The 13159-nt window shown below is 42.3% G+C and overlaps 1 protein-coding gene across 2 annotated transcripts in view; it reads left to right on the forward strand.

Annotated features, from left to right (window-relative positions):
- Positions 1 to 13159, forward strand: part of NFKB2 (nuclear factor kappa B subunit 2) — a 192656-nt gene that overhangs the window by 101946 nt on the left and 77551 nt on the right. For both annotated transcript variants that reach the window (XM_078643046.1, XM_078643047.1), the window contains 2 exons: positions 12174 to 12312; positions 12421 to 12540. In XM_078643046.1, the coding sequence (XP_078499172.1) occupies positions 12174 to 12312; positions 12421 to 12540 (259 nt within the window). The remainder of the gene's footprint in view (positions 1 to 12173; positions 12313 to 12420; positions 12541 to 13159) is intronic.

A 13159-nucleotide genomic window follows, 5' to 3' on the forward strand; every position in this document is an offset into this window, starting at 1 on the left:
TTGTTATAGTTATGGAAGTATAATTTCACAAGGGGTACACCAAATTTTGTTTCTCCTCCTTGCTCCATCATAAGAATACTATGTGCCTTTCACTACCGAACCTCGCCAGTGCATCTCTCCCCTTCTTCTGTATGACATTTTCCTGTTTCAGCCGCACCTCATTGTTTCCATTCAACTCTTCACCATTTGTTTTTCAACCCTTCACCATTTGTTTTTAAGTTCATTCTAGCACTTGGTATAGCAGGGAAAAGCCCTCCTTTCATCCTGCCCTTCTGGACTGCATTGCAGAAGAGCCATCTTGCACCTTGTGGGAGTGCTGCGTGTAGTTCTATAACCTATGCCACAAACCATGCTTCCCTCTCTGTTGATCTGCACCCTCTGCGGGCAGGCTATTGTGGCCAAAGCGCTGTCGCTGCTTCCAGGCCAGTCTTGTAATGCTTGGTCTATCTGCCTGATTTTGCCCAGATTTGAATACAGCATTGTACACTTTCCCGATGGCACCTTCAAGATGATCAGTAATGGATATAAGCTCAGCTGTCTTTATAGTGCAGCCTCCAGTAATTAAGTATTGTTGATTTAAACGTTTGCATCGCATGTTATTTTGTGTTCAGTTGAGTAACAGGGAATGTTGTGGTCTGAACCGCTTGCTCGCTGTATCTTGGTGCGTAGCTGCATTGATGAGCCTGAAAAGCCAACAGCACTTCTGAGGCTAGCTATGTCCTGGCCTCTCAGCTCTGCCAAAGCGGCTGCCTTTGAGATACAGTCAGACATACAGACGTAGAGCATTATTCCTACTTGGAATGGCCTAGGAGATCTAAAATAGATTTGGAACAATGTTTGATTTGTTCAGCATTCCATCCATCATTTGTGTGTCTTTAGCTTTCTCGCACTAAGTGGGATGGGTATGTCCAGACATGGGTCCCAGGCTCGCTATGCCACTGAATTCAAGCTATCCTGGCTGTTTAGGGGTGTTACCCCGAAACAGATCCCAGGATGCTTGTTTCCGGTCCAGAAAGGACCTGGGTTGGCAGTTCGGGCTGGACTGTTCGGACGAGAAGCAGGGTTAAGACTGGTTTGCACATGGCTGGGTCTAAACTGGGGTGACATGGTGAGCAAAAGAATGATGTATTTAACCCAGATCGCTTGACTGAGAATGAATGTTTGATTTGTTCAGCATTCTATCCATCATTTGTGTGTCTTTTGCATGGACACATGAAGACACAAGCAGTGTGAATTTCAATGAATGTTTGGTACTTATGTCTTTCACTTCTCACTCTGAAAAACAATTGTGCTGTGCTTTTTTTTTTAAGTTCAGAAAAATTTTATTGAAAGAATATGACATAAGCTGACAAAGTAAGACAAAGAAAATAACAAGCAAAAGTATACATCAAGAAAATTAAAGGTATTAATATAAGCTACAAAGAGAAACATCAAAAATTAAGAATAAATATAAGCAACATTGGCAACTGGTATGATACAAGGCAATATAAGACTACTAAATATACATTGTAATTACAAGAAAAGCTAAAATAATATTAATATGTTTAACAAAGTACAGGAATTCATGAGGTTTAGGAACTTCTTGTTGTAACGGGGACAAAGGCAGAGAACTCTGAGCACTTAAATCAAAAAACAGTGTAACTGGACTCCACAATTCTTTTCGCTTGGCAGCTAAAGCCAAGGGGTATACAAAAGTCGTATCTAACCTGTGATTATAGCAAACAGCATACCACCAAGCCTGATATGATACTTTGGTAAAATCCTTCCAATTTTTTGTTATTTGCTGGAAAGCTACTGCTAACAATAAGTCAATTATTCTAACACTAAAAGTGTAATGATCCCAGATGGGGGAAACACTCCCTAAGAAAATGTGAGATAAAGAGAAAGAGTGATTAGAGGAAAAGATCTTGTTAATTTGAGACCAAACTTGCCGCCAAAAATTATGAACATGAGGACAACTGAAAAGCACGTGGAAAAGATCTGCACATGGTAAGGAGCAGGACCAACACTTATCAGAAGCATCTGGGTATTGTTTACTAAGAACTAGTGGTGGAAATAATAAACGATTATAAATAAAAAATAGTGTTTGAGTAGTATTAGCAGCTCTGGAAGATCTACGAATCTTAAGCCATAAGTTGTCCCATAGCTCAATAGGCCAAGAGACTTCTAGGTCTTTTTCCCAGGATTCTTCAGTTGTGGTTTTCGTGCGAGATGAAGACTGAGTCTGAAGAAAAGCGTAGATTTTTGAAGCTTTAGGTTGTTTAAGAAGTAAAGAACTCAGTGAAGACATATCGGAAGATATGTGATTTGATGGAGGAGGTGCAGAAAGGGAAGCATCGTAGGCAAGTTGTAATGCGTGTGACAATAATGAATATTTAACTCGAAAAGCGGGAGGTAGATTGAAAGAAGTAGCAGCTAATGCAAATGGGATGATCTGATTTTGGTGAAACAATTGATGTACCCAGATAAGGCCACGTGATCTCCAGGATTTCCAAAAAATCGGCTTATTATTAATTAATATAGATGTATTGTGCCAAATAGGTTGATCAAAAAAGGATGAAACGGGAAAGGAAGGAAGGATTTTGGAGGTATACTTAAGAATAGGAGTAGAGAAAGATTGAGGTTTACGAGAAAACATAAGATATTCTTTGAAAGAGAAGGGAGATATAAAAGATTTTTCTAAGGCCAACCAGAGAGGAGAGGATGATGCGGAATCCGTAATCCAGTTCGATACTTGATTCAATAAAAAGGATTTATGATACAAGGCAAAATTCGGAAAGTTTACCCCACCCTCTCTTTTAGAACGCATTAATTTGGACAAAGACATACAAGACTTTTTATGTCCCCACAAAAAGGAAGATAAAATAGAGTTAATTTTCTTGAAACATTTCAAAGGGATAGAAAACGGTATGTTAGATATTGTAAATAGGGCAGTGGGAGAGAGCATCATCTTGATTGTATCTAATCTCCCCCACCACGATAGATATAGAGGATGCCATTTGCTAGTGAGAGTAGTCAATTTTTGTAAACAGTCATCCATACACTTAGTAACTGTGCCCGAAAGAGAAGAAGTAAAATGGAGACCCAAATATTTAATAGAGTTAGGGCTCCAAGTAAAGCCCGAAGCAGAGAAATCGTCCTTGAGAGTGAGTTTGGTAAGTGGCAAAATTTCACATTTATCTTTGTTTAATTTGTAGCCAGATACTTGTGCAAATGAGTTAACTTCATCCAAAAAAGCAGGGAGGGATGCGTCTGGTTGGGAGAGAAATAATAATACATCATCAGCGTATGCTGCCATCTTAATATCAGAGTCATGGAAATTAAAACCATGTATATTAGCATTCTGACGGATTCTCAAAAGGAAAGGTTCTAAAGCAAGATTAAATAAAAAAGGTGAAAGTGGGCATCCCTGTCTAACCCCTCTAGTAAGTGAAAAGTAAGAAGATAAGGTACCGTTTGCTGAAATTGCTGCTCTAGGGCGTGAATAAAGGAACGAAATCAGGGCGGAAATCTTTGGACCAAAACCAAACCACTTGAGAGTACTAAACAGATATGGCCACTCAACTCGATCAAAAGCTTTCTCTGCATCTAGGGCTATAGCTGCAAGGGGATGAGAGCTATGCGAGGTCTTAGAGAGAATGTCAAAAAACAATCTAGTATTATCCGTTAGCAGTCTACCTTTAACAAAACCGGATTGCTCTTTCCCTAAAAGCTTGGGTAAAAAAGATTCTAAACGCAATGCTAAAGCCTTTGAAAAAAATTTATAATCAATATTTACTAAAGAGATAGGGCGATAGTTTTTACAATGTTGTGGATCTTTACCTGGTTTCGGGATAATGCAAATAAGGGCATCAGAGAAAGAGACCGAAGCGGAACCAGTTTGAAGGAAAGTGGAAAGAAGAGTATGTAATTTGGGAATAAGTAGTTTTGAGAAACAGGAGAAGAATTCATCAGTGAAACCGTCGGGACCTGGAGCTTTACCATGTTTGAGAGAGTTAAGAGCTTGGAGGAGATCTTTCTGCGTAAGGTCTGATTCCAAAGAGGAAAGGTCCGGAAGAGTGTCAAAAGGAGTGGAAATTTTGGACAAAAATTGGGAAATGTCTTGTTCAGAAGAAGAAGATTCAGACGAATATAATGTTTCATAAAAATGTAAAAACTCCTGTAGGATATCTTCACTTTTGTGTTTTAGTGATCCATCACAACTATAGATAGATTCAATATTGACCTTGTTCTGCTTTACCTTTAGATAGTTGGCCAGTAATTTCCCAGCCTTATTCTGTCCACCATAAAACTTGGCGCTAGATTTTAAGAGGAAATTGGAGGCATTGTACGTGGAATCTTTATTAAATTGAATTTTGGTGGCGATAAGATCATTTAAACAATCCTTTGATTTGGAAGTGTAATATAAGTGCTCTAATTGTTTAATTTTAGAAAGGAGGTCATTGGTGGCTTGTTGGGCTTTCTTCCGTTTGCGAGAAACATAGTGAATTATGAAATCCCTAGCTGATGCTTTGAAAGCGTCCCAAACTACAGGGAATGGAACTTCATCCGTGTGATTGAACAAAAAATATTCATGAAAAAAGGATGTGAAAGAAGAAACAAACTGTGCATCAAGAAGGAGAGCATTATTGAAACGCCATTTTTTAATAGAAGTAGATTTTTGTAATACATCTAAAACAATGGAGACTGGGGCATGATCAGAAATTAAGATGGAGCCAATGTCAGAAGAAATAAGGGATTGGGTAAGTTGATGAGAAATAAAAAAATAATCCAAGCGTGATTGAGTTTGATGAGGGGGTGAAAAGAAGGAGTATTCTCGCAAAGTGGGATTGCAGAGTCTCCATGCGTCAGTAAGTTTGTATTGTGTAAAAGATTTTTGTGACTTAGGAGGAATGTATGTACTGACTGAGTGCCTATCTAAAAATGGGTCAAAAATTTCATTACAGTCACCCACAAGGATGAAATTATCAACGTAGTATTGAGTGATAAGCGGTGCGAGGGAGGTCCAAAAAGTGGCATCGCCACTCGTAGGAGCATAAACATTTAAAATAGAAATAGGGACGTTATATAGAGTGAGATTCACTAGCACCCATCTACCTGAAGTGTCTGCAGAATGCGTTACTACTTTAATTGGAAGAGATTTTCTAAACAAAATCAAGACTCCATTACGCTTACCATCACCTGGGGAAAAATAAACGTCCCCCACCCAACCCCTCTTCAATTTAGCAGACTCATCAGCCGACAAATGTGATTCCTGTATACAAGCTATATCTGCGTTGAGCTTGGCCAAGTGGGATAATACTCTCTGTCTTTTGATTGGTGAATGTAAACCTCTAACATTCCAAGACAATATTTTCAAAGGCATAACACACTTTTAGAAAAGCATATCAAAAAACCAGTTGAGCGACACTTATGAAGCAGAAAAGTAATTAAGGCATATAAGCATATTAAGAAGAAACACCAGAAGTGAAAGAGAAGAAATGCATTAGAAATAGCATAGTAAAAGTCAGTTAAATAATGGATGAAAAAGTTAAGAAGAAAAAACAAAAAGTATAGGAAAGAAGTCAGCGAAACAGAAGGAAAATGAGAAAACTGAATCAATAAAGCGATAAATAGAGCAATAGAAGGAAGTAAAATGTAAGACGAATAAGAAGATAATAAGAAAGAAGTTGAGAACTGTAGGAACATGAGAAGAGGAAGGAAAGAAATGAAAGAAATATGAGAAAACAAAAATAGAATAATGAGAAGAATGAACAACTTACATATTGATGAGAACATACAAAAGGGGGAGGGAGGATGGAGGCCACATAGAACAATGACGGGTCCTAAGCTCCAAAGGGAAGGCAGGGAGGGAAGACGACCGCAACGGACTCCAAGAACATAGGGATGGGATACAACGTGAAGGAAGAGGATCTGTGCAAAAGGGAAAAAAGGGTAAAGCTTAACATTGGGAATATAAAAATAGTACAAGCAAACAATTAGCGAATGAGGCTAGATATAACAATCTTAAAGAACAACAAAAAAGAAAACATAACAAGAATGCAATATTATAATATCAACATGAAAAGATAATCATTTAGAGCTTGATGAAGCACTGGTATCCATTGTAGCAGTACTATGGGAGTAGAGGAAACTTTTAAGCTTTAGTGGATCATCGTAAGTAGTAGTTTTGTTATTGAAAGTCACTCTGAAAAGACAAGGATGGAATAGTCCATATCGTGCTCCCATAGAACGCAGCTGTGGTCTAAGTGAAAGAAATTCTTTACGGCGGTCGGCAGTTGCTTTTGCATAATCCTGTGAGAAGAAAAGAGTATTTCCAGACCAGGTGATTCGAGGCATGGCTCTGGCTGCTGATAAAACAGTAAGGAGATCCGTATATTCAAGGAAATAAATGATGACACCTCTTGGCCTTTTGACAGTGGAATTAGATAGCCCAGCAGGAGGAGGACCTAAGCGATGAGCTCTTTGTATGTTGAGGTTAGTGCTCTCAGGCAAGTGAAGAATTTTCGGCAAGAAGGATTTGAAAAAAGCAAGGGCATCAGAGCCTTCTGAATTTTCGGCAAGGCCATAAATGCGGAGGTTGTTTCTCCTGTTCCTGTTTTCCAAATGTTCAATTTGTTTGTGAAGTGCTGTAACTTGTGCACAAAGCGGATCAACTTTGGAAACAGAAGAAGTGAGAGCATTGACGTTTTGTTCCAGAAGAGTAACACGTTCGTCAACATTTGACCATTTGTCAGACAACAGCTGAAGAGTAGATTTAGTTTCCTCAATGAAGGGGCGCAGGGCCCTAATTTCCTCCAAAATAATGTCCATTGTCACTGAAGAATTCTGTTTGGGAGGAGAAGGCGGATCCTTTTTTAGCCTTTTAGTAGAACCTTTAGTAGCTCCAACCGTTGGCGGGGCTGAAGACGAGGAGGAGCTTTTGGAAGATGTGTCGAGAGAGTCATCCATCGTAAGACACTGATATCGAGAACTGGTATGAAGGAGAAATTTACGTGGAACTGGAGAAGGCTGACGAAGACCCTTAGGCAATCTACCCATGAAATTAATGAATGAGTACAGAAATATAGAGAAAAATGAATAAGCGCAATCACAGTCAACTAGCAAATATATAATAGGAATGCGACCAAATGAGACTGTCTAATATAGATGAAAGCAGCATGCGTATGAATCAATCATGACAGCAAACAATGACACCTAGGAACCAAGGTAAAGATGCTACCAAACCAGAAGGTAGTAAATTCAAAAATAACTTCTGCAATGAAGAAGTAGTAGGTCACAAATGGCACAAAGAAACAAATATCCTCAAAACATAGGTAACATTGTAGGTAAGCAATGACAAAACATCTTAATACTGTAAAATAGAATTGATATAAAATGAACCATAAATAGAGACCATTTAAATGTGAACCACATTAAAAGATCAATTAAAGAAATGCTAGCTGGTAAAAATAAGGGAAGCACTTCACCAAAAATGCATACAGTGGAACAAGTTATTGTGTGAAGTCTACAAAAACATTAGGGTAAAAACATTTGTATGCTTAACTTCAAGACCCAATACGCACTATATTATAGCACCAATCTGACCACTATGACAAAAAAGTTACTTACAGTCACATAAATGCATATTAGTATGAGCACTATTAATAAGAAGCAAATGTAGAGCAAGCATTTAGTTCATGAGAAGGTATAACCTCACAAGAATTGGATGATAAACTGCGTCAACTTGAGGAGAAAACGCTTGCAGAAACTTTTCAAAATTATGATATAAGTGCCATTGGTACAGAGTCAGTGAATTCAAACATATAATATACACATAGTTAGATGAACGTAGAGCATGACAGAACACTTTGTCTAAATATATAATAGCAATACCCAGGCAGAGCTATAGAAAAATGAGTCAAACATGCATGAAGTGGAAAAAAGCAGCAAAGATATACAGTATCTATATCTAAACAAAATTATATAAAAATGAGATAAACATGCATGAAATGGAAAAAACGCCAAAGATATAGAGCCACGGCAAAAGAAAACAATGCATGACGCAGCTTATAGTAAATACAGAAAAAACAGTCCTGTCAACTGAAGGTCGCTTAAGCAGGAGACGTGATTTTAGCGCCACCCAGAAGTGAAGAAAGTCATGAGGTGTCAAAATATGAAGAACAACACCAGGGGTATGCACCAATTGAAAATTAATAACAGAGAGTCTCCTGCGGCAAGTGTTAATAACAATGTGCCCAGCAAAGCGTCTCCAAAGGAATAAGGTAGCGCATAGAGATAGTGAATATTAATGAACTCACTGGCGTCTACAGCAACATGTGAAGAGCCACACTGGAGTATGAGCTTTTGTGGGGACAAAACTGGAAATGGCGGGAACAGCCCGTGAGTAGAGTCATTGCAAGTAAATTACCCCATTGCACAGGCACATTGAAGAGAAACCTCAAGGGAGGGCGCAGGAGTGAGGAGAAAACAGCAATGAACAAACGCGTAGCTCAGCACACGTGAAAACCAAGTTGCCGCTTAGAGCAAAGCTCCGTCAGCGGGACAATGAAAATGGTGGCCGCGCCCTCACGGACCTACGCGTCACTCACTTCTGGCATAATATGCCTGCTGCTGTTTCAAAAGTTCCTGAAACGGGAGCTATTCAAGTCAGCAAGGCTTCCCACAGCCTTTCCCGCAATCCGGCAGCATAACACGAAGGAAGGAGTCACGCCAGGCCGCCTCTCATCTCCGCCTCCCGGGAGAGCTACGGGAACACCGCCATCTTCCGCGGGCTCAAGCCACGCCCCCCTGTGCTGTGCTTTTAATACCATAGAAGCTTACTTGCTTTCCCCAGAACTGATGCAATTTCTCCACTCTAATTGAAGTTTTGTTTTCCTAAAAAGAAGCCTTATGTGGCAAACTGTCAACAACCCCCTATAATGCAAGTCAAACCCACGGTAGATTTTTTCACACATGTTCTTTGTCCAACTCCAAGGAGGGTAGCAGTGAATCCAGATGGCAAGTAGGGGCACTGTGACTGCAGGAGCGGGCAGGAGACCTGCACATGTCACTTCAGCCTCAGAGAGTTCGCTAACTGTCCGATGACCACAAAAAAGCACTGCCACTACCAGCCACTTTTCCCCACACTGCACACCCCCTTCCCCATTTTCTTGCTGCTTCTTTATGCTCTGCATACACACCGGGAAGGGGAGTGGTTGGTCACTCAGTGGTGGGTATTGAACCGCTGCAGGTGCCACAGCGTAAACCACTTCCAGGTTGCTGGGCTGTAACTAGAACACAGTCGTAGTGACTAATCAGAAAGCGGAAGTGGTTTAAAGTATGTTTGAATGCAGGTGACCGAAAGATTTTGAAGAAACATGGGTGGACATCGAGGGAGCGAGGGACAGAAAGCAGGTTAGTGAGAGTTAACACAGAATTGGGAACTGATTGGGGGAAATTTCAGAAATGGCTTGTTGGAAGTGAGTCAAATATGTATTTTTGCAGTTTTAGGTGTGTTCTGGTTGAGCCCGAAATTGCATCGAGTTTACAGAAAACAAATATTTTTGGGCATTGTCCAGTGGAGTGGCAAGAGTGGTTTGTGCGCACCTTGCACTGAAACCTCAATTATTATTATTATTTAGCATTTGTAGAGCGCATAGCTACCAGAAGGCATCCTAGCGCTAGCAGCATTAGACAGACAGGCAGACTAGGTGGTGTAAAGGGCCGCATTTTGAAACAACCAGGTTTTGAGGAATTTCCGGAAGGAAAAATGATGGATCGCTGAGCAAAGATGCGGAGAAAGGGTGCTCCACGGACCTGCAGTGTTGTATGAGAAGGAACGGCCTCCACATCTTACCTGTTTCAGTTTAGGGACTGAGGCTAGGAATAGGTTGGCTGATCGTAGGCATCTCCTAGGACGATAAAAAGTGATGAGAGAACGATTGATTGGGGGCCCTTTCCGCCAAAGGTTTCTTGTGTGCTATCCACAGAGATTTAAACTTTATTCTCTCAATAACAGGCAGCCAGTTTAGGGTCTTCAAAGCCAGCTTGGCAGACTGGGTTTTGGGAATATTAAGCAGCATCCGGGCTGCACAGTTCTCGGATTTCACTTGCTCTAGCAGTTAAGTGCAGTCTTTGCATTGTTTTCTGCTATCCGGCTTGGATGCACTATTGGTGTTGAGAAGAACAAACAAACAAACAACAAGGATTTGTGTATCGTTTGAGTCCTGAAGTTTCCGACTGCTTGTTTTTTGGACAGAAGAATTTTATGGTACATGTCGTATGAAAATGTGTCCAAAATTCACTCACCCTACCCTCTCAAAGAAAATAGTTCCAAAAGCAGAACTGTGAAAGAAACTTAAAAAATGTGAAAAGAATTGAAAAATGAAAACCTATAACTGCAGATTTGGAATCGGCCAAGAAATTGCTTTAAAAGAAAAATCGGAGTGTAGCAAGTGTGGTTGACGTGTGCTGGGATTGTTTTGTGCTTTTGACATCATACTTGTAGTAAATTTACTAAACAGACCAGTGAAAATAAAAATTAACTTGTACTGTGGACCTGTTGAAATACTGGTTGTGTTCTTATTGCATGTTTTATACCAGTGCTGACCAGGAGGGTCCGATTCTTGCACTATATTAGGTTATATTACGTTGTCCAAGTGAGCGCGGTGTCCCTGTCTTTAAAATTGAGAAGACAGGCTGTTATTGACCGAGGAGGGTGGGGGGGGGAGGGGGGCAAACCAGATTGGGGCGCGGTCTAAGCGTGGGATGTGCACGGTCCAACACAAAGGTGGAGGTGACGGAGTCCCATCCAAACAAATCAATCAGCACCATCTCCATGAACCCGTCCAGCCGCCCAGTGTTGATGTACTCAGGCAGACACACCACTCGTATGTGGCCGCACCGCCCCCACGCTTTCAAATCCTCGTTCTTGATGGCAATCGATTTGAGTAGTTTTTCCATGCACTCACATTTTTTCGTGGCTTGGGTGGCACCATCCTCCAAATCAGAGATCCTGACCTCTGCTGCTGTCAAGCGCCCCTCCTGTTGATCGGGCCCGATGCCCATGGTGTCTAGGTGCTTGTTGAGGGAGTCGAAGTGGGTGTCCAGGGCCATAAAGCCGGCTCTAAGTTCCACCAACATGGCATTCAACCCGGCCACTGAGGCCGCGGGTGCCCCGCTACCCTCTGCCATGCCGGATCGTTGGGCCTCGGCCGGACTTCTCAGAGGACAGCTTGCGTTGTTTTGGGTCATTCCAGACCATGCCCTGCCCCGGGGCCTATACCAAGCCGCTGGGCTAGGCTACCTTCATCAACAGCGCAGCGCTAGTGTGATCAAGGGTTGCCGTGGGCCCATTTCCACTAGTTCCCAGACTCACAGTTGTGGGGCCTGCGAATGTCGCCTGCCTCGCGGTGTGTCCCAGTGTTCTTTTTCGTTTAGGATGGCAGAGGAGGGAGGCTCAAACAGGAACCAATGCCCAACTGATGCACCCGCTCAGGTGTGGCCCCTGGGAGCAACCGCGGCGCCCGGCCCTATGGCCAGTCCCCAGGCTCGGCCGTGGACCCTGTCTCCACGGGGCCTCCGGGGAGCGCCAGCGGTGTTAACTGCAGGTAAACTGAGGAGGCAGGTCGCCCCGTCTGGCATTGCTTTCCTTGTAATCGTCGTGCCCCCACTCAACCACACTGCTCCGGTTCCTCCCTCAGCGCCGTCCCTCAGTTTGCGCTGACGCCATAATACGCAAGCCCCCGGCTTCGCATGTGGGAGTAGGCCTCAGTGCAGCCAGGCCTGCATTGTTGATTCCGTGCGGGTGGCGGGTGCTCCAGGGGGATAGATCGTGGCACTGGCGGTCACAGACACCGTTCCCTCATCTCTGCTGACATTTCAGCTGCAGCGACCGCCACCCGGGTGGCTAAATGCTGGGAAACTCAGCGGAGCTTCAAGCCAACCCGGCTATCACGGTCGGCACCTTGGCCACGTCCCCCAGCACGAGACACTTAAAAGTGGAGCTAACTATGTAAATAATTGATTATATTGTTGATGTTGTTTAAATAGGACGACTGGATTACAGTTGTGATGATGTCTTTCGCTCTGTGTACTGTTCAGAACGATTGTGAACCTCTTGTTTTCTGTTCGGCTGTCTTCTGGACCACCATGTCTCCAGGTGCATAACATATTGCTCACCTTCATTTCAGTATGCCATTGTTTTCCGAACACCCCCATACCACAAAATGAAGATTGACCGCCCCGTTACAGTGTTCCTGCAGCTAAAACGGAAGAGAGGAGGTGACGTGAGTGATGCCAAACAGTTTACGTACTACCCACTAGAGCAAGGTACGTCAAATCCTAAGCCATACAAGGTTTTACATTCCATGGACCTAACTTAGTGGAAAGCTCTTAAGAGGTTGTTCAAATTTATCCAGTGTTGTGTTGTTCATGCAGATAAAGAAGAGGTTGAGAGGAAGAAGAAGAAGACTTTACCATCATTTCACCATCACTACGGTGGTGGGTCTCCAATGGGTGGTGCAGGTGGAGGTGGTCCTGGATTTGGAATGGGTGGAGGTAAGGCTAGAGTGAAGTGAAGCTCCAAAAAGCATGTCTAGTTAGATTTGCCCCCCCTTGACAACAATGAATACACTACAGTTCTCCCTCTTTTCAATTTCTGCACTTCCTTGTTTGTAGCATACAAACTGGACAATGTTTGCCGGTCCCTAAGATAGGGATTGCAATGAACACTCTATTTTATTTACCTTGATAGTTCATTTTTCTATTTTTCCAGCGCTTTTTAAATAGCTCTGCACTAACCGCACAGCATAAGCTTGCCCTTTTGACTTGCATTGTCTTCCTAATCATTATATTTTAGCCAACCTTCTGTTCTATAAAACTAGGCTTTTGCCTGTCTGACCAGCATTCCTGACCTAGAAGATTTGTACAGTGTTCATGAGAAGGAGCACCAAGATGAAATCCTTTGCTCCATGGAGAATGTGTTGTCTTGACCACACTTACATATATAATGAGCTCCATGTCAGTCAAGTCTCCAAATGTGTTCCTGCATGATGGGAGAGGCCGAAAGCCAAATGGTTGTTATGCTGCCTCAAGCTATAAATCTTTTGAGTACCACTAGTTGTCTCTTCCTGCTGCTTTGTTGCTAACACTTGCTGTCTCGGATGGCTGACTTTAG

This window comes from Lissotriton helveticus, chromosome 5_1, assembly GCF_964261635.1.
Source record: "Lissotriton helveticus chromosome 5_1, aLisHel1.1, whole genome shotgun sequence".
NCBI lineage: Eukaryota > Metazoa > Chordata > Amphibia > Caudata > Salamandridae > Lissotriton > Lissotriton helveticus.